Raw genomic sequence first — 24,035 nt, forward strand, 5'->3', positions numbered from 1 at the left:
CAGAAAAGTCTGTAAGTAAATATCAGTTGATATAGATTATTAGTATTGCCATAGAATAGAGAAGGGAGACAATGGAGTAAGTTTGTTAACTGACTTTTAAATCATGAGGACTTTGTGATTGAGGATGTACTCTGATCATGCCAATGTGAACAATTATTGTAAAACCCATGAAAATAAAGGGGCCTTGGTGAATGTTTAAGACTATGGGGTTGGGGCCTCAGTGAATGATTTAGACTATGATATTAAACAGACAACATGATATAATGAAAAATACTCTTAGATCTGTAAAGGACTCTGGTTCCTATACTTTCTGCCTATGTGATCTTGGAACTAGTTTACTTATGTGTAAAAATAAGGAAGTTATAGTAGATGACCTCTAGATCCCCATCTATTTCTAAATCTATTATTTTATGATTTGTGACCCTGTGACCTGCAAGGATTAAATAAAACACTACTTCCTTCTTACCACTTCATTGACAAAAGAGGTAGTCAGACTTTAGGTGCCAAATTCAATGCTTTCCATTCAACCATGTTGCTGATACATCTTTGAGCTCCCCATCTCTTCCTATTAACTACTTTCTCTCTGACAGACTCCAGACTCTCACCCTCCTTACTTACTTCAGCACTAGGGCCTGTATCTTGGAATTATTATTGGTTTCACTATTGATATATGTCAATGGCAAATTGCCTATTGTTCCTGGTTCCCCTAAATGGTTATCTCCCTCCTCTGACTATTCTTGCCCAATGTGTCTTTCTTGGTATTTCTCACTTCCTTCCATATTACCTTGTGCTAGAGGCTTCTTCCTATGCCTGGAATGTATTCATTCTCACTGCTTCTTTGATTCTTTGGTCTTCTTCAAAGCATAACTCAAGTACAACCTTCTTTGTGAAACTTTTCCTTGTCCCATAGATGCTAGAACACCCTTCTCCAAAATATCCTTAGACATATATTTATTCAAACATATGTATGATGTTTCCCCCATTAGAATAAAGGTTCATAATATCATACATATGGAGATAGAAGAGTTCTCAGAGGCAATCTAACCCAAACCACCCTTTTCACAGATGAGAAAAATGAATCCCAGGAGTATAAACTTGAATGAGCTAAAAAGCACTGTGGAAGTAATCGAGTTTAACCCCCTCATTATATAGATGATGAATCTGAGACCAAGGGAATTTAAGTGGCATACCCAACATTACACAGGAAATAATCATTAGAGGCAGGATTTGAGCAAGTCTCTTAAGGTGATTTCTATGTCCACTATACCATCTTCTATCTCCCTGTGAAGCCACTTAATTAAATCTACTATATTAAACCACTTAAATGATATATGAATCCCTCCTTTGACTCCTTTATTCAATGAAGTCCAGTATCTCCCTATCATTTTTAGGACAAATTAAAAAATATCTTTTTTTTTTTTGCTTTCAAGGCCTTCACTACCTAACCCTAACCTTTTCTAGTCTCATTGTTCCCCCAACCCTCCCCTAAGAGATCTAGTAAAAATGGCTTCCTTTTTTCCTTCACAGATGAGACTCTTATCTCTGAACCTTTATACTGGAGGTTCCCATTCCTGGGATATGATCCCTCCTCATTTCTGTCTCACAGAAGCACTTTCTTCCTTCAAGTTTCAAAGCCACCTTCTATGAGAAGCCTTTCCTGATACTATCCTTGTGGTGTCCTTCATTGTTCCCTCCCACCCTACCCTTAACTTATTGCATTTATTATCTTTATATATGCATTTGTCTCTCAGGAAACTAGATGTCAAAACAGATAAAAAAAAATAGCTGAGTTCAAATCTGATCTCAGATACTAGATATGTGACCCTTGGCAAGTCATTTAACCTTTGTCTATCTTAGTTTCCTCATCTGTAAAATGAACTGGGAAAGGAAGTGACAAACCAGTATCTTTCCAAGAAAATTCCAAATGCTGCTACAAAAATTCAGACACAATGGAAAATGACTAAAGAATAATAGCAAGCTCTTAGATGGGCTAGATAGTAGCTGGACAATTGTATTGACTTATATTTTCCTTTTCAGTAACTGAATCCGTCCCCTTTCTATGCACTCCTTCCCCAATCACACTCTTGGGCTGAAGGGACTGATTCCTTTCATCTAGTGAAAGTTTGCCAAGATCAAGTATAAAAAAATTTCTTGAATAGACTCTTTTTAACAGATATAATCAAAGAAAATGAACAGCTTTGTTGCTAAGAATGTGGATGGCACCCTTGGGACCCTTTGATTTCACACATGTTCTCCAGCACTATTGTGTGGTGCAGGGTCTATGTTTGGCCACTATTTCTGAAACTGCCAGGGATTGTTTAGCCTGAAGGTGGCCTTGTGTTTGCAATATTTTGATCATTGTAGAAAATCAGTGCTTTTCAGATAAGCTAACTTACTGCCATTCTTGAGTTTCCCTGGTTTCCTTTCATACTCAGTTCAAATCCGATTTTCTGCTATATTTTTCCTTCTCTGATTATCTTCAAATTTCCTTTATCTATATCCTGTTCCTGCAGAGCTGCTTGCATATTAGCTCACCTATCAGTCTATTAAATGCTTGAAAGAAGGGATGGGATTCCTTTTTTTTTTCTTTTTGCATGTTTTGGTGGCCCTTTAGCTAAGCATAGTACCGGGCCCCTAGCAAGTGTCTTATAAATTCTTTTATTTTTTTAATTGAAATTTTATTTTATTTTTCCCATTCTATGAAATGGTAGTTTTTCAACATTCATCCATTTGCAAGTTTATGGGTTTCACAATTTTCTGCCACCTTTTGTTTCCCGTCCCTCTCCATGGTAGCAAACAATCAAGTATAATTTTCACATATACAATTGCGCTTAACATAGTTCCATATTAGTCATTATGGGAGAGGAATTAGAACTAATGGGAAAGGAAAAAAAACATGAGAAAGTTTTATAAGAAGTTTTAAAAAAAAGAACTTAAAAGAAGTTTTAAAAAGTGACCATAATATACTTTGCTCTGCATTCAGAGTTTTTTCCTCTGGATGTGGATGGCAAGTCCCTCAGGGTTGTCCTTGATCACTAACCTGCTGAGAGGAATTCGTCATAGTTAAAAATCTCACAACATTGTTGTTAATGTGTACAATGTTCTCCTGGTTCTGTTCACTTCACTCAGCATCAGTTCATACAAGATTTTCCATGCTTCTTTAAAATCTGACACTCATGATTTCTTTTAGAAAAACAGTGCTCATAATATTCAAAGACTTGCTCAGTCATTCCTCAATTGATAGACATCTCAATTTCCAATTCTTTGCCAATACAAAAAGAGCTACTATGAACATTTCTTGATATGTGAGACTTTTCCCATTTTTTATGATTACTTTGGGATATAGACCCAATATTGGTATTGCTGGATCAAAGGGTATGAACAATTTTATTGCCCTTTGAAATAGTTACAAATTGCTTTCCATAACTGGATACATTTACAGCTCCATCAGTAATGCATTAATGTCCTAATTTTCCCACCTCCTCTCCAAGACTTATCATTTCCCTTTTTTGTCATCTTAATCAATCTGATAGGTATGAGGTGATATCTCAGTTGTTTTAATTTGCATTTCTCTAATCAATAATCATTTGTAGTATTTTTTCCCATATGCTTATAACTTTAATTTCTTCACTTGAAGAAATTGTTGATAAGATGACTGACTTCTCTGATGGTACCAAAACCAAACCACCTCTCTCTCTGTAAAGGAGGTTTTCTCAGTTTCCCTTCCTTCTCTAACCACTGATGTCTTTCTTTTCCATAGTACTTACCGGCTACTTTCTAGATAGCAAAATATAAAACAGATAGATAGAGATAAGACAGGTATTTGTATATGTACATATGGACACATATATATTACATATAATGTGTATATATCTTTATATTTGTATATGTAAGTATATGATAGCAACTTGATGATGAAATAAATATATCACTAGGCCTAAAGTCAGACCCAAGTTTGAATCCTTCCTCAGAGACATATGACCCCAGCAAGATACCCTCAGTATCCTTATCTGTAAAATAAAAATAATCAAGGTACCTATCTCCCAGGGGTATTGCGAGTTTCAAATGAGATAATAATTTTAAATTGCTTTAGCAGAATGCCTGACCTATATTAAATGCAATTTAATTATTAGTTATTAATTATTATTTTACATTATGTTATATAAGTTCTATGTGATATGTCTATATAAACACATAATATTTAAGTATGTCTATCTATTTAAATATAACTGGTTGTTTTGTTGGTTTTCTTAACAGCATATTTTTTACCCCACTAAAATATAAGAAATGTTTGATGGCTAACTCACTGAATAAATAGAAAGTCAAAGCTAGCTATTTCTGCATATGTGCTAAGCATTCTTACTTAGGCACCAGGGGCTTAAATTTAGCAGGCAACATGGTAACCTGGAAAGGAAACACTAATTTTTTAGTCTGGAACAAAGGGTTGATTGCCCTACTCTAGTTTTGGCTTTGAAAAAATGTAACCAGTTTTCACATTCTTCTTGATTTATTACAGAAAACAGAGTCAGTCTGTCATCTGCTTTCCTCCTATTCACATTTCATATTTCTCTGAATCTGTCACAGGCCATCATGGCTCAGCTACCACAAGAGGAAAAGGCAAAAATAGCCGAACAAGTTGAAATCTTCCATCAGGAGAAGAGCAAGTTGGATGCCGAGGTGGCTAAATGGGATGACAGTGGCAATGACATCATTGTCCTGGCCAAGCAGATGTGTATGATCATGATGGAAATGACAGACTTTACGAGGTAAGATCCCCCATGCCATTCCAATCAAAGATAGTGACTGGGTGGTATCTCGGATAGCGTGTCTCTTCCCTGGAGTTGGCTGACTGATTTGACAATTAAGGTCATGCAGTCAGCCAACTATAACAGAACAACTATTCAATTAGGTACTGTTACATTTGCCAAACAATTATTTAGCCTCTATTGGGTGTAGAACATTTACATTCATTACTGCCTGGGCTGATATTTGTCAGCTTAACCGGTGGTTAAAATTCTGGAAAGAGAGAAATAAGGAAAGACAAGAGGCTCTTCCCCCTTTAACTTCTTTGGGGAATCTCCAACACAATTTATGGAGTGGCTCTTCCCCTTTGAGGTTCATTGTATATGCTACTTCCCCCTATTAGAATGTAAATTCCTTGAATGCAGAGAATGTCTTTTATTCTGCTTATATTTGTATTCCCAGTAACTAGCACACTGATTGGCAAATAGTGACCATTCAATAAATGCCTTTTGATTTATATAATGCAGGAGAATGAGTGCCAGTCCTCAACGTCAAGAAACCTTGGGCTCAAATACTGTGTCTGGGACATTACAATGGACAAGTCAACTAGCTTCTCTTGACCTCAGTATCATAGACTATACAATGGGCTAAGGATGCCTATAGTATCTCCATATATAGTTGTGAGAACCCAAAAGATATATATTCATTTGAAGACCTTAAATAGCTCTCCATATAAAGATCATAGATTTAGAGCTAGGAGCATTTTCAAAAACCATTTTGCGAACCCCTTAATTTTCTTTTTGAGGAAATGAAGATGAAGACTATTAAAACCCAAATGATACAAATAATGAGCACCAGTGCAAAACTTGAACCCAGGTTTCTGCCCTCTTTAGAGGGCACAATAATATTTGTTTCTTTCATGATTTATTTTGTTTGGAAACCTCAGTGCCCAATTTTCTATTTTTCCTATCACATAAAGTGAATCACATTTTTAGTTACCTGGAGGGATATATGTTATGGTAATAAAAATTGGTCTTATCCAACCCTATCCAAGTCTGTCCCTTCTAAATCCAAACCAATCCTCTAAGTATGTTAAATGCTTACTATCTAGTCTAGGCACTGGGCCACTCTAGGAATGCAAGCACAAAAAGGAACTACCTTGGGATGAATGTATATTCTACTAGTTTGCTTAGAATAATGACTGGTATATGGTGGGTGTTTAAGAAATGCTTGTGTATTCTTGGTTAATGTGTAGATACCCTAATCAAAGTTGAAAGATTTAAGCAGTGCTAAGATATTACTATGCAAAGGGACCATCTGGATTCTTAATTGGCTCTAGAATGTATCAACAAGAAAACGATGGATGTGGATATAAGTTATGATAGACATGTTAGACCCAACCTCATTTGTGTATGGTTGTGAGGAAAGGTTGAAATGTGCACTAATAATCCTGTCTCTTCATTCACTTGTGAACTTTAGCAGAACCCCTAACTACTGGATACTCATGGGACTTTCAAATAATATTTTATTCATTAATGACATGGATGAGAGACCATTGACACTTCCTTTAATAACAACAGGTCATCAAAAATAATAGTTTATATTGAATCTGAACCCTTTTCCAAATTTGACCTTTTTTTAAAAAAACAAATAGGAACTATCAGATCAGCCTCCATTATCCACCCTGCTGCAAGACTTAGGATGACTCAATTTGCTTCCTTTCAGCATTTTAATACCTGCTAGGCATTATGTAATCCATTAATGACACCCCCTGATAGAAAACAGTTACATTATTTGAGCAAATAATTAATCTAGTCATGTTGCTAGTTGGAAACAGGAGTGTTTCATAAGGTTCTGAAGATGACGTAGTGTTATGATTAATTAAGACACATACATTTACAAAGTCTCATCTCTTGGTATTAAAGAAGACAGAAATTGCTTTAATTAAAGCATTTGTGTAAGAATTTAAGAAGCATTGGTTGATAGCTTTCAATCCTCACATGATCAGCCAATACACTGTAACCCCTTTCAGGACAAAGACCTTTGTTTATATCTGCCTTTGAATCTTTGTAGTTCAATCACTCTTTTGTAAACTATTTGGAATTACTTTGGCAAAGATATTGAAGTGACTTGCCATTTCCTTCTCTAAATCATTTTCAGATGAGGAAACTGAGGAAAACAGAATTAAGTGACTTGCCCAGAGTTACACACGTGTCTGAGGTCAGATTTGAATTCAGAAAGATGATTCTATCTGACTCTAGACCAGGCACTCTATCTATTTCATCACTTAACTTGCACAATTCCTTGGGTTTCACAGACACCTAATGATGTATTGAATTCAATGTAATTGGTTTTTATTGTTATGATGTCTCATATATTTGGAACGTGTTTCATTCCATTTAGAAAAAACAGATAAACAAAATTATGATACTGTGGAGAGCATGTCAGACTTAGACAAGACCTAGGTTTTGATCCTATTCTTCATTTCTACCTCTGTAACTTTGGACAAATCCCTTTATTTTTCTGGAAATGAAATCTGTGGTGCTGTGGTGCTGACCTTCCCAACAGACAAGTTCTCCTTTTTTTATTAGGTTTTGTTTTGTTTTTCCACACAGCTCATGTGTTCTTTTTTCAATCAGTCTTTTCTGATCCATTGAGTTTTTGAGACTCACTCCCTCTTGGAATAATTTTCTGAATTATTATCTTGTCTGTGCTTTTGCATTTAATTATCTTTCTGTGCATTAGATCCTTGAAGGTAGGAGCTATCTCATTCTTACTTTTGCATTCCTAGTGTCTCACACAGTGCCTATCATATAATACATGATTAATAAATATTTGTTAAATCTCACTGGATTTGAAAAACAAAAACGCTCACACCATCAATGATTACTGTATCTCTTTGCTTAAATATTTTAGATTCTTTGAAATGAAATTACCCTTTCCTCCAGCGACAGCAAAAGTGAAAGAAAAGGAGGAAGAATAATGAATACTAATACTAATAATAATCTTTACATAGTCCTTTAAAGATTAGAAAATATTTTATAATCAAGGATAAGGCATAGAATTGTGATTCTCATTGTTACAGAGTCCTTCTAATAAGGATAGTCTCTGCCTGTGCAAGTTACACTTTCTCACAACATATTGTGCTAGAATTGTCCATGGGAGAGATGCCAAAGCCACATTCCAGGCCAGATGGGGTCCACAACACTTTTAAGTGTGGCCCTAAATAGATTAAACCATAGTTCCTCTCTTATTTTAATAAATTGGTGTCTTAAGAACAAAAAAGCAGTATAGAAATGTATGGTACAGCCTGCAGGCATCCTAATGTATATTTACTTAGCTCTTACTTCTATTTCAGTCTGACAACACCAAGAGGTTAAGTGACTTGTCCAGGATGACAATGTACATGTCTACTACTTCTGGATTTACAGATGTTATCTCATTGATTCCTCACAGCAGTTCTTTGAGATTGGTGCTAATTATACCCATTTTACAGATGCACAAAACAAGTTAAAAGATTAAGCTCGATTTGATTCAATTCTAAGAGCCTGATTAAGTACCTACTCTGTGTTATACAGCAGAAGGCAATCTCTACCCTCAAGGTGCTTACAATCTATTATTGGGAGGAGGGGAGAGTATAGCCACATTCAAACACATATAGACAAAACTGGCTATCTACAGGACAAATGAGAAATAATGAACAAATGGAAGGTACTGGAATATAGAGGAGTTGGACTTCTTGTAGGAGACAGAGTTTTACTTGTGACTGAAAGGAAGTTTGGCAGTTGAAATAGAGAAGGGAGCCTTCCCTAGCGAAGGGGGTCAGTCTTAGCCTGGAGCAAGAAATGGAGGGTTTGTTCACCCCATAGCCAAGGAGGCTAGTATCTCTGGATCAATGAATACATGTCAGGGAGTCACGTATAAGAGGACTGCAATGATTGGAGGGGCAAGGTTTTGAAGACTTTTAAATACCAAATAGAAAATATTTTTCTACTTGTTCCTTGAATTAATGGGGGAGTGTCATTGGTGTTTATGGAGTAGGGAGAGGTAACATGATCCAACTTGAGCTTTAGGAATATCACTTTAGTGTCTGAATAGGAAAAAAGGTCCTAAGTGAGAGGACAAATGAGGTAGGTAGATCCACTCCAGCTATTGCAATAATCAAGGCATGAGAGGTGACAGAGTTTGAAAAAGGGAGAAGGAGAAAAAATTTCAGACATATTGCAAAGGTGAAATGGGTAGACTGTGGCAAGAGATGGCATGTGGAAGGGTGGGAGATACTGAAGAATTCAGAAAAGCTGCTAGTTCTTAAGCCTGAGAGACCAGGAGGATGGTGCTGCCCTCTACAATAATCGGGTCCAAGGTTATCACACATAGTTCCTCTGGTTTTTTTTCCCCCTTTACAGGAATCATTTCATTTTCTTTTCACAAGAACCCCATGACGTTAATGCTATTATCTTTCATTTCCAGCTGAAGAAACTGTAACTGAGACTTCAGTGACTTGCTCAGGGTCACCTAGCTAACATGTGCCAGAAGGAATATTTAAAATTAGCTTTTCCTGACCCCAAGTCCAGTCTTCTCTCTGCCATGGCTGAATGCAAGGTTGGGCTGGAAGAAGTGATTTTTTTTTCTAAGCATATAAAAATGGATCGTCTTAGTGAAAGCATAAAGGGAACATCCTCTCTCTTTAATCAACAAGGTCAGCTCTGTTTGAAACAAGATATGGTGTCTTCTTGACTTCTTTATGGGTAGCCCTGTGGATACTTAGCAGGAGCTAAACCTAGCTCCTACTCTTCACTCAAGAGCCATCTCCAAATTTATGGGCACATTCACCCCAACTAAGGTTGCTTCATCACAGAATAAAGGGGACCAGTGGATTAGAATACGCAATTAGAATTGGGCTCCATATCCCCAAACCAAGTGATTATAGTTCATTTATGTGCTGTGGTATTCTTTCCTCTGATTATCTTGTATTTTCCTCCCTCCAACTAATTCATTAATTTGCTTCAGTAATCTACAAGATATGCACTCCATTATTGTTGAAAATTAAAGTGGCTCTGCTACACTGTTTGTGTAGTAACTTTTTGTTAGGGCTACCATGCACCTTTATTAGCTGAAGACCTAAACTCAAAATTTAGGTTTCATTGCAAAGACATTAAAGGGATAATTAAAGGTGAATTCCCTCTTTGCGTTTTAGCTGCCAAAAATAAACATCTCGTGCTCGTCATGTCTTAGGTTATAAAAAGACAGCCAATAAAAAACCTGTCTAAGGAAGCAAAGAGACATTAACCCTTTATTCATTGTTCTTTACCTCTCCATTAGCTCAGCATCTAACCTGTCACTTTGGGATATGGATAGGGTCCTAAGTCTCTGATTTCAGATAAAGAAATTCCTTCTCCCAACATAAGTAGGCAACTTCTCTGTGACTTAAAATATTAAGGTGGGGGTTCATAACTGTTTATGTATCCTAGAACCTTTTGGTTATGCACCCTTATTCAGAATAATGTCTTGAGGTATAAAGATACACCAAATTACAAAGTAAACTGTGATCGAATAAAAGTATTAAAATATTTTTAAAAGTCAGGTTCATGGATCCAATTTAAGAACCCCAGGATTAAAATCCTGTGAATCTCTGATTGGTCCAGGTTCACATAGCCAACATATTTCAATAATAGCACTTGAACCCAAGATTTCTTGACTTAAATGACTTAACCAGTAGACCATGTATTGTATAAGAGTCGTCAAGGTTCTATACTCAGATCTCACCCTTGACACTATCTCTGTGACATTGGAGAGTCACTTAGCATTTGGTGATCTCTGAGCTCTGGAAATAGCTCTATATCTGTGATCCAGTGATCTTGTATGAACCTAATTCTGTTTGGCCTCTGTGGGTGGAACAAGAATTACTAAAAACTGAAGAGGGACAGATTTGAGTTTAATGTCAGGAAATATTTTCCAAGAATTAAAATTAGGGGGTAGTTACATGACTCAGCAGAGAGAATATGTTGGTCCTGGAGATAGGAAGATCTGGTCAAAAATGACCTCAGACACTATACCACGTGCCCTTGGGCAAGTCAGAACCTCATTGTTTCATCTGTTAAATGGGAATGAAAATAGCACCCCTGCAGGGTGCTATGAGAACAATGAGATTATATTTGTAAAGCATTAAACACAATTTCTTCCTCCTAGTAGGAACTATATAAATTTCTGTTTATTGCAATTGATGATATTTATGGCAAAGTAGAGTGAGTGCTCAGAAGTGTCTTAAACAAAAGTCAGATGATCAAACATTGGACATTTTTTTGAAAAAGGTATCATCCACATATAAATTGGACTAGATGGACTCAGTTTTCTTCCATGAGTCTGTGATTCTGTGAATGTATCTTCCCTTTAATAAGGGAATTATGCATCCAAAATGAATACTGTCCTTTTCAAAGTAGACCTTCAAGAGCAGGTGAATATATTCCAGGGATGTTCCATTCTTTCTAAAACTCTTTCAGAAGGTTTTTTCAATGGTGGGAGAAAAATCTGTTGATAGTGGATTTGATTTTTAGAATTTTCCAAAAAAAAATAAGAATTTTCTAAAGTTCATCTGAAAATGACAAGCTTAATTTTATTTTACCTCAGTGATACATTAGGTGGTGGACAAAGCTAGTTTGAAGAACAAATAGGCATGTACATGAATTGTAGAGATCATATATTACAACTATTGAATATCTTATGAGGTTTATACATTAAGTTTTGAGGGAAGTTCAGAGGAGGAACTCATAGAAAATATGTATCCTTCTTTCAATAATCTCTCTCTCTCTCTCTCTCTCTCTCTCTCTCTCTCTCTCTCTCTCTCTCTTCCCACACACACTTATACGCATATATACATACATACACTGCTAAAAGTGTTATATTCATAGTGACAACTGTCACTTTCATACAGATGTACAGACATATTTGTGAAGAGAGGAGGACAGAGAGGAGGTGAGAACAGGGGAAAATATTAGCTCAATTTGATTAAATAAGCAAATATCCTAGAGATTGTATTGTAGCTTGAGGCGATCACCCAAAGCTCAATAGCATATACAATTGAGAATAAAGAAACTATCATTCATCATAAATTATGTCATAGACCCAAGATCATTGGCCACGAGCTTAGGGTGACCTCCCAGGTGAAGATTCATCCTTCTTTAGAAGATGATAGAATGCTTTCCTTCAGAACTATATATATATATATATATATATATATACATATACATATATATGTATATATAGGGGGTGTATATATGTGTGTATACATATATATGCACATATATGTATATTATGTATATATAAATAGAAAATTAATAAATGCATATAAGAAGGTGATATTTGAGATGTGCAATTTTATGAAGGAAACATGTAAAGGCAACAGGCATAGGGAATGCTCTGTTCAAGTTTTGATAAGGGAGATGGAGTGTTATATGTGAGAAGAAGAGAAAGTGTCCATTTAGTGGGACTACCAGTATGAGAAGGATAGTAGTATCCAATGAGATTGCAAAGAAAGGTTAGGTCAAAACTCTGAAGAGATTTAAAAGGTCTATAAAAAATTTATTTTATTCCAGGGGTAGTGTATGGAACTGCAATTTCAGTGATACGTGGAATTTCTTTATTAGTAGCAGTCTTCGCTGTAATTTATATTCTGAGAGTTCTCCAGAGAACTTAGAAGTGACTTGCCTTACATTACACAATCTTTCTCTCCTGTTCCCCCACCCCTGACCTGGTCTGACTCTGCTGAGGGAGAAAGTACAGAACATTTTATTCCACTCTCTCCACCAATCAGTTTGCTACTGGTTAGTAGAATGGACTTGATTTTCCTACTTCCTGGCTAAACCAACAAGGAAAGCCCTTCCTAGTTTAGTCCATGAAAGTATTCATTGAGCCCTATGTTTCAGAGACTGTGCTACAAAGTAAGACAAAAACACATTTGCATTCTCAAGGAACTTACATTCTAATGGGAGAGAAAACATGCAAGCAACTATATACAAGACATAGATAATAGATACAAATAATAATCTATTATATATATATATATATGTATGTATTTTTGAGAAGATGATGGGAGAAGGGAGAGAAAGGAAGGGGAAGGAAGAAGTGATAGCAGGGAAGGAAAAGAGGGAAGAGGGAAGGGGAAAAGTGAGAAAGGGAGAAGGAGAGAGGACAGTTTTAATGGATCATGGATTCTATGTATCTATAAGATTCTTAAAAGAAAAAACTACTTAGTGATGTTGGATGAATATGATAGAATAGTTATGATGTCCAGAGTTAAGTCATAATGCTATACTAGAATGCAATGGAGATCATGAAAAATTGTCCATCTAAATGAACATTTCCAACAGGAAACTATGTTAAATCTGGCGGCAACATTGAAATATAAATTTGTATTGAGAATTTGGGGAGGCAGCTAGGTGGCGCAGTGGATAGAGCTACTGGCCCTGGAGTCAGGAGTACCTGAGTTCAAATCCAACCTCAGACAGTAATTGCCTAGCTGTGTGGCTTTGGGCAAGCCATTTAATCCCACTGCCTTGCAAAAAACCTAAAAAAAATTTTTTTTGTCTTTTTGCCTTACCTTTAAAAACAACTGAAACAGGAGCACAAGGCGGTAAGAAATAAAAACCTGGGGAAAATAATCAAGAAACTCTTTTACATAAATACTCAAGCTTTAGGAGAAGGGAACTAGATTGTCCAGATTTCTGTAATTCATCCATATTGCATAAAAATTCACATGTGAAACCTCTGCCTTGGTTTTGAAATCTAAATAACAATTGAAAAGTTAACTCACACCATGGGAGGGCTAATGTTGCCCCAAGAAACCATAACTTTCTCATTTCCAAGTCTGTGTTGGAATCAACAGGGATGCGAATTATCATAACTTTATATTTGGAGCTAGTTAATTTAGGAAAGAATAAGAATGTGAAATTAAACAGAATTCAAACACTTTAATACCTATTCAAAAAAAGACTATATTATGTCCTCCTGTTAAAAATTCTTAATGAGTGTAGATTAGAATGTTTATTGACCACTCACCATGATCCCTGTCTGCTTTGCTTAGGGTATTATTTTCTTCAAATCAAATTTTAGGCATGGCTACTGGGATTTAGATTTATATCCCATCGTACTGTCTTTAAATAATGCTTGATAGACATAAAGGGCTATAGTAAATTTGAAAGCATTTTCTCAGATTATGTCTCAGATCACTTAGCTACCTTTGGAGGAAAGGCCAAGAAATGATATTTTATAATTTTGGTTCCTCAGTCAGACCTTCAATGGATTGTGGGACTGCCAGACAGGACAACCAAATGTGCTGTTTTATCTTCACACAACCCTAAGCTTCTGAGTATGTACTTAAATGACATTGACCTGGGAAGCACAAATTCTGTATCCAATTTCTTTATGCAAAGTTTCAATTAGATATCATAGTAGATGGCATTCCTTTTGGAGCTCGGAAGACTTGACCCTGTTTTACTTAGTTGTGTCACACGAATCAAGACATCTAACTGGAAAAGGAGTCAAATGAGATGGCCATTGAGGTATTTTCCAATTCTAAATCTGTCATCATTTGACATGGAGTCAAGATTATTGTGTTCCCATAACAGCAACATCGGGGTGATGATCAATCTTTTTGGTTTTGTTTTGTTTGTTTTGATTTTTTAGATTTTTGCAAGGCAAATGGGGTTAAGGGACTTGCCCAAGGCCACACAGGTAATTAAGTGTCTGAGGTTGGATTTGAACTCAGTACCACCTGACTCCAGGGCTGGTGCTCTATCCACTGTACCACCTAGCTACCCCTGTGATGATTGATCTTAATGGACTTGTTCATTCCATCAGAGCAATGATCAGGGACAATTTTTGAATATTTGCGATGGCAAATACCGTCTGTATCCAAAGAAAGAATTGTGGAGTTTGAACAAAGACCAAAGACTATTACCTTTAATATTTTTTTAAAAAATAATTTTATTACATAATTTTTCTATCTCTCATATTTTATTTTTTTTCCTCAAGGATATGATTTCTCTCTAAACACATTCAACTTAGATCAATGCATACCAGGGAAGCAATGCAAAGACTAGCACTGCTTTCTGTGGGGGGTGGGGTGGGGAGACAAAAGCAAGATTAGGGGAAGATTGTAAAAGAAAAAAATATAAAAAAACGATGAGTGTTTTCAAATTCCATTAAAAAAATACTTTTGATGGGACTAAACTTTCTTTTCTGGAACTACTCCACTAAGTGCTGTTAGGAAGCTCAGTATAATATAGAATTAAAACCCTTTGCAAATTTGACAGTATATAATTATCTATTATAACTATTCTTATTTTTGTTGTTAGAAAGGAAGGGCCTTGCTAACTCAGCAAATACAAAGTAAATATGAACCAGATTACAGGTAGTGATAGAATAGAGTGTCTGTGGGCATTGTTTTAATTTTTAAATTTATTATGTTTTTATTTTAATTAAAAATAAATGTTAATTTTTTAAATCTGCTTTAATTCTCCTATCCTGGATTATTTCAGAGGGAAGGGCCCACTGAAAAACACTTCTGATGTCATAAATGCTGCCAAGAAAATTGCTGAAGCTGGGTCAAGAATGGACAAATTAGCTCGAGCTGTGGCTGACCAGGTAATTTAATTGGGGAGAGCCATGCTCTCCTCTGAGTGGACTCTCTAATGAGCATCTGGACTCTGTTTGGAGTTTTATATGCCAATAAAGACTTTTAAAGAATGAATTATGGGACTTAGCAATCACTTTGTGTACCTTTCTCTCACCTAGAGCCCTTTAATGGTGGGAAGAGGTAGCTATAGCTCAGAGAAGAGGCCTCATAAGTTGTGTTCGTAAAGTTCAGAAATAACCCAATTAAAAAGTTCTATCTCCTGATAAATAGGGTCTTTCTAGTCATAAACAATAGAATTTCTGCCTTGATTGAAAAAAAATCCAACTGCCTCCTGCTTTAAAAAATGAGAAAGGAAAACTCTGGCCTTCTTTATATTTCTTTGGAAGTCTCATCCATTTGAGGAATTACTCCACAAACACAGATCAATCATTCCTCTAGATGGTATAGCTAAAGCTCTTTGAGGATTGCTTCCTGAGACATGGAGAAAGTAAGTTGCCCACTGTCACTGTGTAGAGTGTGTGTGTGTGTGTGTGTGTGTGTGTGTATGCATGCATATATATAAATATAAACAAAAGGCATATATCCATATGCCTATACATGTATGCATACATGTTGTCACCTATGTCTTTCTTGTATATGAAGAGACAAAGTCTACTAATCACAAGGCTATCAAGGAAACACCCTCCATTAAAGCAAAATGGCAGCATTCTTTGGCAACTTATCTTAAGGGTCTTGTTGCCAACTTGTGTCAACACTCAATGGCAAATTAACTTTCCCAAGGTCACCCAGACAGTTATGTGACTGAAGTAGGATCTGAACCCAGATCTTCCTAACTCTAAAGAATACTTACTATCCATTTCTCCATGTTTCCTTGAATTTTTAACAATAGAAGAAGCCCAGGGATTACATTGGTTTCAGTCAATTTTTATGAGAATCCTATTTCTTCTAACATAGATTGGTTTCTTCATTGAGAAGTAAGATGAACCACACAACCAGTAGATGTCAGAGACAGGAATAATATCAATTTTTTTCTTGCTTAAGAACAGTCTGTCTATTAATAATGCTGAAATGTTTTCAATAACTTGTATAAATGGAAATGGACTGCTGCTGGAAGGGGAATTTTGTTTTCTTTCTTTGTCTGTCCCCCCACCAAAAATAATTGAATTAAATCTGCCCATGTTTCCATATAAACTATAAAGTCCATGGTATTGTTGTACTCGACAGTCATGGAAAACTTAAGATGTGAGTTTACTGTCAAATGTATGCTGTTTTATTTTGAGTTCTAACCTTCCCTGTTTTAATTGGATCCATTTCAGTAATTCCTTGTTGATTTGACCTTGACGGGGAATGGAACATTACTCCTGGTTACCTTTCAGATAACTGAATGTTTGTAACTTGAATGATTTGGGGATGAAAACTATACTATTTCCCTACTATATGTCACAGAGGATACTCAATGTAAGTGAATCCCTGCTGTATGACTCAATGTCATCTTTGGAAGTAGAAATTGTACTGGACTGTCCTTCAGTGATGTCCTCATTGAAACTTTTTCTTTTGAGATTATACTGTATCACAGGTCAGTATAAGAAAATAAAAAAGGAATTCTGGGGAAGTTTTATGGAAGCTGAAGATGACATGTGAAGACTGGCATATAACAGAGAGCCTATGAAAAAATATTAAGCCTAAATTTTACAATAATTTACTGTAAACACCCTATAAAAGAAAAAATCAGACTTCTTTGAGATAAAGGATCAAAAAATTTTGTGCAGATTTTGCACCTTGTAGGGGCACTATGCTCCAAATTCCCTATCATGATACTGTTTGTACCTAACAATATGACTTTCCTCCCTCCCTAGTAGCATGAATTATTCACATTTTGATCGATTCCCATCTTAAAACATACTTTTTGAACTACTTAATAAACTTACTTGATTAGAGAATTGAACACCTCCCCACCTCCATTCCCAAACACACAGACACACACACACACACACACACACACACACACACACACACACACACACACACACACACACACACACACTAGTTGGGGCTCAATGTCCTTTTAATCCATATGTAGGCATGTTAACCTTTGCTCTATGACTCTGCATATCTAAAAAGAACATATAGGGGTCATGCTAAAAGGCTTTCCTATGGGTTAAAATAAGATACTTTTTTGGGGATCAGAGGACAGGAGTTCAAATTTCAGTTATGTCAGTTTTTGCCTGTGTAACCTTGGAGAAGTAATCTGTGTCAGAGTATCATTATCTTTAGGCAGCAAAGTTACTTACTGGGATGAACACTGGACTTGAAATCAGAAGGATCTGAATTAAAATCCATCTGTCATACTTACAGCTAGGATGTCCCTGGGCAAGTTAGTTGGTGCCACTCATTTTTAGTTCAACTATGAATAGATATAATAGTGTCTACATATAGTTTTGTGATGAACAAATCAAAAAATATATGTACTTAATTTTAAATTACTATAAACAATTATCAAGCTATTATGGGGTTTATGCTAGATTAGTTCCAAGGCCTCTTATAAAAAACTAAATAAATAAATCTATGATCTATTATCCAGTTAAGCTACCCAGGACTTGTCCCTCCCCCTTCTTTTTGGGGTATTTTTGAATTCTCGAATGTGAATAGCTAAGGTTCCTAGATAACTGAACCCTTGATAAGATTAATTATTATATTTTGAACCTTATATAGTTTGTCATGGGAGTAAGTCTGCCCTTAGACACTTATTGGCTATATGGCCCTGGGTAAGTCACTTAACCCTGTTTCTTCAGTTTCCTCATTTTCTAAATTAGCTAGAAAGCTTAATGGCAAACTACTCCAGGATATTTGCCAGGAAAACCTCAAATTGGGTCACGAAGAGTAAGACAATACTGAAAAAAGACAACAACAAAACTAGGTTGTTATGGTAGAATGAATACATTTGGGTAAGGCACTTTTCATATCTAAAGGTTTTAGTTCCTTTGTCTTTAAAAGTAGAGGGTTTGACTCAGATGACTAAATCTGAATTCAAATCTATCACCATGTAACACAGACATTCATGTAAAATTCTCTCCGAGTACATTTCCCTATGTATTTCTAGGAAGCATGAATTTTTAGTCTTTATTGAGCATATGACATATGAACATCCACCTCTTGGGTACTGGAGAGTTCATATTTGAGGGAATCTTAAGTTTGATTCCTACCTTGAAGATTAGATGTTAAAAGGGGGAGTCAGTAGCAGCACCCTTAAAAATACACTGAAATGAATGATGTCACATTCAACATTAATTGTGCTAGATATACTAAAGAGACACTGCAGACAAACAATAGCACTCTAGTTCAATATAATGGGGAGATCTTTATTTTGGAGGTGAGGAGCAAGAATGTCTCAGAACAAGTTGACTACAAATTGGTTTTCAAACTTTACCTGGAATTCTCACCAGATAAAGGCAATGGGTATGATAGAATACAGGGAAGAGATAGGAGCTAGTATGTTTAAGGAATAGGGAGGCAATGGGGTCACATAGAGGGGTTGACCTTGGCATGAGGAAGAGCCACCCCTTTATCAGATTAAGGAGTAATAAAGAAAAAAATGAATAGTGATGTTAAGAAGATTTGAGATGAGGATGAAGGGAGAAGAGATAGTTCTTAAGAAATGGCCTCATTTTTTTTTTCCAGCAATAAGGTCCAGTAATGAGGACCTTGGTTGAAAAGGTTAAAGGAAGAAATGGTGGCAAAAATATGAGTAGAATAGTTAAGGTTTGGAAGAGCTACTTTAGTGAAATGCAAGAATCATTTCAAGAAAAATAATAGGATTGTAGTAAATCCAGTTATCACTGTTTTGTGATTTCCTCAAATTTTGTTCAGTAGCACGGTAGAGGAATAAAGGTCGGAGAAGTCCGGTATTATTATTTGGCAAGGTGAGATCAGCAACAGGACAAGGGAGTCAAAAAGTCAAGCATTCAAAAATAATACCAAAGTTAAACTGGCTCCCAAGGAAGACCAGCTTTTGAAAGGCTGGCGTAACAAGAGCATAACGTCGAAACAAGACACCCTTTCTTTTTTTTTTTTTCATTGTGGAAGTAACCATCAGAAAGTAGCATGCCATTTCTGTTGGTCTTGGATCAAGACCTTCTTAAAGCATTGTGGGGATTTGAGTGATTGTAGAGGTGTTCCGCTTGGGAAGACATGCTTTTTGCATTTTAAATTCCTTTGGATGAGATTCAGCTGAACAGCTGACAAAGAACAAAGCTTGGGGAAGCCATCAGCAGATGCCTTTCAGTAGTTGGAAAATGTTTTCTCGAAGTTTCGCGATATGCATGCAATATAAACTTTTTATGGACTGTTGCATTTTTAATTACTGTTCCAAGGAGATAGGCCTTCCAGTTTAATTTGCTCCAAGGTATTTGTATTGAAAGCTTTGTCAGCTCTCTGGAGAGATATCATTTTAAAGTTAATTCTTTTCAGTACATGGGTCTCAGGAGTCGGATAAATATTACAGTATTAAATAGTTGCAGGAAGGAGAAATTGTTTCCCTGGGATTTTTCCTTGATAGATGCAATAACATAGAAGAAGGCATGTTGGTAACAGCCATGCAGAAAGTCAGTGACCTCCTTAAGTCCTCCTTCCTTGTTTTTTTTTTATGAAAAGAGAAAATGTGGTTGTGTACAAATCATATCTTTAATTATGTAGATAGAAACTGCCAGACTTCTCTAGGTTCACTAAAAATTTTCCCAGTACTACACTTGTTTTTATCTGTTTCTCACACTCATACACAGTCATGTGCCAAAGATTTTTGTGTCTTGGACTTGTATCCTTGGACACTTTTTTCTTTTTTTCCCATTGTGTTTATTCAAGATTCATGATGAATGCGTTGGTGAGAGAAATACCAAATTGAATTTAAAATTTCCAGTTCCCCCCAAACAACTCATTTTCAAGCTTCTAGATCTCTGAAACCCTATGCTATGAAGTTCAATCACCTAGCAATTCTCATGTGGATTCTTAAAGAATCTTGAGTCACGTCACTAGGCAGGGGCATACTTTGCTGAGTGGAAGTAACTGATGGAGACCAGGATATTCCTTTTACCATTCAGGAAAGGTGATACCCTCATTCTTACCTGGTCACATAATGGGCAAGGTGAACAATTGTTTCTTCCTATTTTCCTGTTTCAATTGACATTGAATGAATTGTTCTAGGGACATTTTTACTTGTATTGATTATGAACTATCTCCAAGCCTCTTACTTTTAAGGGCTTTGAATAAGTCACTGTAATTTTGAGATTCACAATGAGTCCAAATGGAGACAAGAAGGCTATAATAAGAATGATACTCTGCTTAAACAAGGAAAGGAAATAAATTGCTTCATCTTCTTCTTATTAAAGCAGCAACTTGAAATCATATCCTCTAATGCAGCATACAGATTACCATAAATGATTTCCTTCCAGGGGAGAATGGCTGGGTGTTATGCATCAATAGATACCTATGCTTCATGAAAGCTGAATGGAATTCTAGGCAAAATAGCCTCTGAAATTACTTAGTTGTCTTTACTCTGCAGAAGGCAACTAACAAAGGGTGTAATTAATTATTTACAGATGATATCAATAGGGTCTTTCTGAGATATCTTCATATTTTAATTCATGAGATTCTATGGAAGCAGAAAGTATAATTCTCAACTATTAATGACCATCCCAAGGGGATGATGGTGGCTAGTGTTTTGCTAACATGGTATAGACACTAAATCATCTTCTGTGAGATTTGATGTGATGAGTGTTATAAAAGGTATTATAGAATTGAGATTGATACTTTTTTTTAAATTTTCAGTGTCCTGATTCTGCGTGCAAACAGGATTTATTGGCCTACCTTCAACGAATTGCTTTGTATTGCCACCAGCTTAATATCTGCAGCAAGGTCAAGGCAGAAGTCCAGAACTTGGGAGGAGAGCTTATTGTATCAGGGGTAAGCCGGTATTTGACCATCATAACTTTAAGGCCCCACTGTAGTAGCACTTATAAGGGAACCGTTCTTGGCAACAGTACTGTTTCAAAAAAAATAATAAATCATTAAAATAGAAGAAGTAGACAACAACTCAAACATTAGCGATTCATATATAGGGAGGCTTTTTAAAATGTTATCGCCATTATTCCAGACCTTACAATAACTGGCGAAGAGCAATTTGATTTTCCAATTACCCTGTGTTTATACTAGCCTTGTAAAATCTCCATTCTTCACAAGAAAACTAATTTCATAGTCTGGAAACTCATTGCCAAGCTGTGACTATTGTAATTATTTGGGGCTTTTGTATATTTACTCATTGTAAGTCTACTTCCCTTTGTTAGTATTAGAAATTTGCATCATCTGTATAAGAGCCAAGACCTCTATATGGGGGCTTGTGTTCATGTCTTAAAGATGATGAAAATGACAGGAATTTCTTCACTCAGGTACCAATGCATACTAGGTTTATCAATGACCTAAGACCTAGAAGACGTGCTGTTGCCAAAAAGAAACTAACATAGCTGTCAAACACTAACAATTACATTTCCTTTGCTCAATTGTTCCCATTTTTTTTCTTTTTTTCATGGAAATATAATCATCCGATCCATTTCCATCCCATGAATCAACATGGAAAATTCAAGGAATATTTAGTTCATGTAGTATTTCTTGGCAGGATTTCCATATGGAGGTGTTGGGTTTCTTGCCCGTGTCTTCCTTCCTCACCTTCATCACTCAACCCAAACTCTGGGAAGTAAAGGCAACTTCCCAGCTCACAATTTGCTGGTTATTGTGATTTGTATGCAAATTTCAAAGCCTGGCTCCCAAAACCTTTCTGTCTTCCCACCCCTCTCCTCGCCAGCTGCAGTGACGCCATTTCAAGTGTGTGGCATTACTCATGATACAACATTTTCAAGATGGTGGATGGCTTGTAAGAATTGGGTTGATCATGAGGCCCAATTCTTTGTAAAAGCCCTTTTTCAGCAACCTCACCAGGTGAAAATAATTCAGTTCTAGGACAAGTTTTTCAACTGTGAGGGAGAAAACAAAACCCCATTGGAATCCAGATGCTTCAGTTCAATAATGATTTTACTCACAAAGAAGGTAATTATGAAGCAAAATGACTGGGCTGGCCTGGAGACACCATCTTGAAAGCCTACTCTGTGCTATCCTAGCAAGGGAGCCTAAGAAAATGGCTATTCTGTGCTAGTCCACAAGGTTCTCCACTTCTTCACCTGATCAAAGAAATCCAACTTGCAAATCTTCCACTGCAGAGGCCTAATCTGACTTGCATTGTTCTCTCCTCTCCCACCGAGTAGTCTTTCCCCTGCAAATTCTTGCTTGTAAACAGTGCTGTTGCATTTCAGTCTGCCATGCTTCTTTTCTTCTCTTCTGCCTTGATGGTATCATCCTCCATGCCATACAGCTTTTCTCATCCATCTGTACAAAACAGTTGTGGAACTGAGTGCTTTTGGTTCACCGTGTCGTATGTGCTTAAAGCCTCTCTCTCCAATTTCTTCTTTTTTTTAAATTTATTATTATTATTTAAACATGGATGCACGATGCATCTTCGTAAATCTCAGACTCCACGGCTTCATCCTCCACAAAGCTTTCTGGGCAGAAATGCTTACCATCATTTTCTCTGGCACATCATTGTTAGCAGTCACTGCTTCCAAAGCCTCATCTCCATTGTCTGTTCCTCATTTAGATGTAGTCCCAATCCATCAGTGGCTTTCATTCTTTGCTTTGTAAATATTGAAGATATTTTCAGGGTCTCAGGAAGCCTGTGCTGATGGGGTCCCTTTCTTTGAAGTGTGTTGTATAAAAATTACAGAAACTGATGATGGTTTCTCCTGGAGGAATTGTTAAGCACTCCATCATAACATTGATCCAGGACTTCTTCATGGTATGTAACAAGAGATGCAGCCACAGCAAAGGGCCTGTTCTTTGGCCTCATTGCTCTATTTATTTATTTTTTTACCAAGGAAGATTACTCTTAAGGGTCTCACCGACATCTGTAGATTGCAATGTCTCTTCTCACTTCTGCTCCTATCTTATTCTTCATTGGCTAAGCCAATCAGTCCTCCTCTCAGTTTTCCAGCCACTTTACCTAACTACTTTCTGAAAAGCAAAAAAGAGACAAAAATATGAGGTTCACAGATGAGAGAAAATAAAACAAACCATTTTTGACAAGAGAGTATTCCTGTACTTTGGGTTCAAATTATATTTGGGGTTCTCTCCCTTATTTTGTCCTGGATTGATGATTATCCTGCCAGCTTTTTAAGGAGATGGCACAGTAGTTCATGTTTGCAGCTGCAAATGTTGGCTACAATCTTTATCCCTTTCCCTATGTATCCATTCAATGAGGATTCAGAGAGCCATGCTTCAGGGCTGAAAATAATATGGTTTGAAGCTTCCTCTGGAAATTGTTTGGTACAACCTAATGCTCTCTGCCAAGCGCAAGAGATTTGGGACACCCTATTTCCAGATGATGCCTGTCTTATTGAGAAAACATAGTATTAACTTTCAAACCTAAAGCCAGGAGCCTTAACTTCCAACTCTAAATTTGTATTCCTATATAAGATGCATTTCTTTCTAGAAAGTGAATTTAGACATGTTAATACAGCAAATTTTCTTCAGTTTTTTAAAAAAATTTGTACAATTTCATGTA

General features: G+C 36.4%; 1 protein-coding gene and 1 long non-coding RNA gene across 4 annotated transcripts in view; one reads left to right on the forward strand and one right to left on the reverse strand.

The window, feature by feature from the left end:
- CTNNA2 (catenin alpha 2) overlaps window positions 1-24,035 on the forward strand; it is a 1,546,517-nt gene that overhangs the window by 1,473,906 nt on the left and 48,576 nt on the right. For both annotated transcript variants that reach the window (XM_074196107.1, XM_074196106.1), the window contains 3 exons: window positions 4,585-4,766; window positions 15,279-15,384; window positions 21,197-21,331. In XM_074196107.1, the coding sequence (XP_074052208.1) occupies window positions 4,585-4,766; window positions 15,279-15,384; window positions 21,197-21,331 (423 nt within the window). The remainder of the gene's footprint in view (window positions 1-4,584; window positions 4,767-15,278; window positions 15,385-21,196; window positions 21,332-24,035) is intronic.
- The window catches only part of LOC141495101 (uncharacterized), a 42,693-nt gene that overhangs the window by 4,971 nt on the left and 13,687 nt on the right, over window positions 1-24,035 (reverse strand). The window contains exons 2-3 of one of the 2 annotated variants that reach the window (XR_012470660.1): window positions 22,600-23,485; window positions 18,732-21,410 (exon numbers count right to left, since the gene is read on the reverse strand). This is a non-coding gene — a long non-coding RNA (uncharacterized LOC141495101). Of the gene's footprint in view, window positions 1-18,731; window positions 23,486-24,035 lie in introns of those variants that run through there. The other variant, XR_012470661.1, reaches the window with a different exon arrangement.

This window comes from Macrotis lagotis, chromosome 1, assembly GCF_037893015.1.
Source record: "Macrotis lagotis isolate mMagLag1 chromosome 1, bilby.v1.9.chrom.fasta, whole genome shotgun sequence".
In the NCBI taxonomy this organism is placed as follows: Eukaryota; Metazoa; Chordata; class Mammalia; order Peramelemorphia; family Peramelidae; genus Macrotis; species Macrotis lagotis.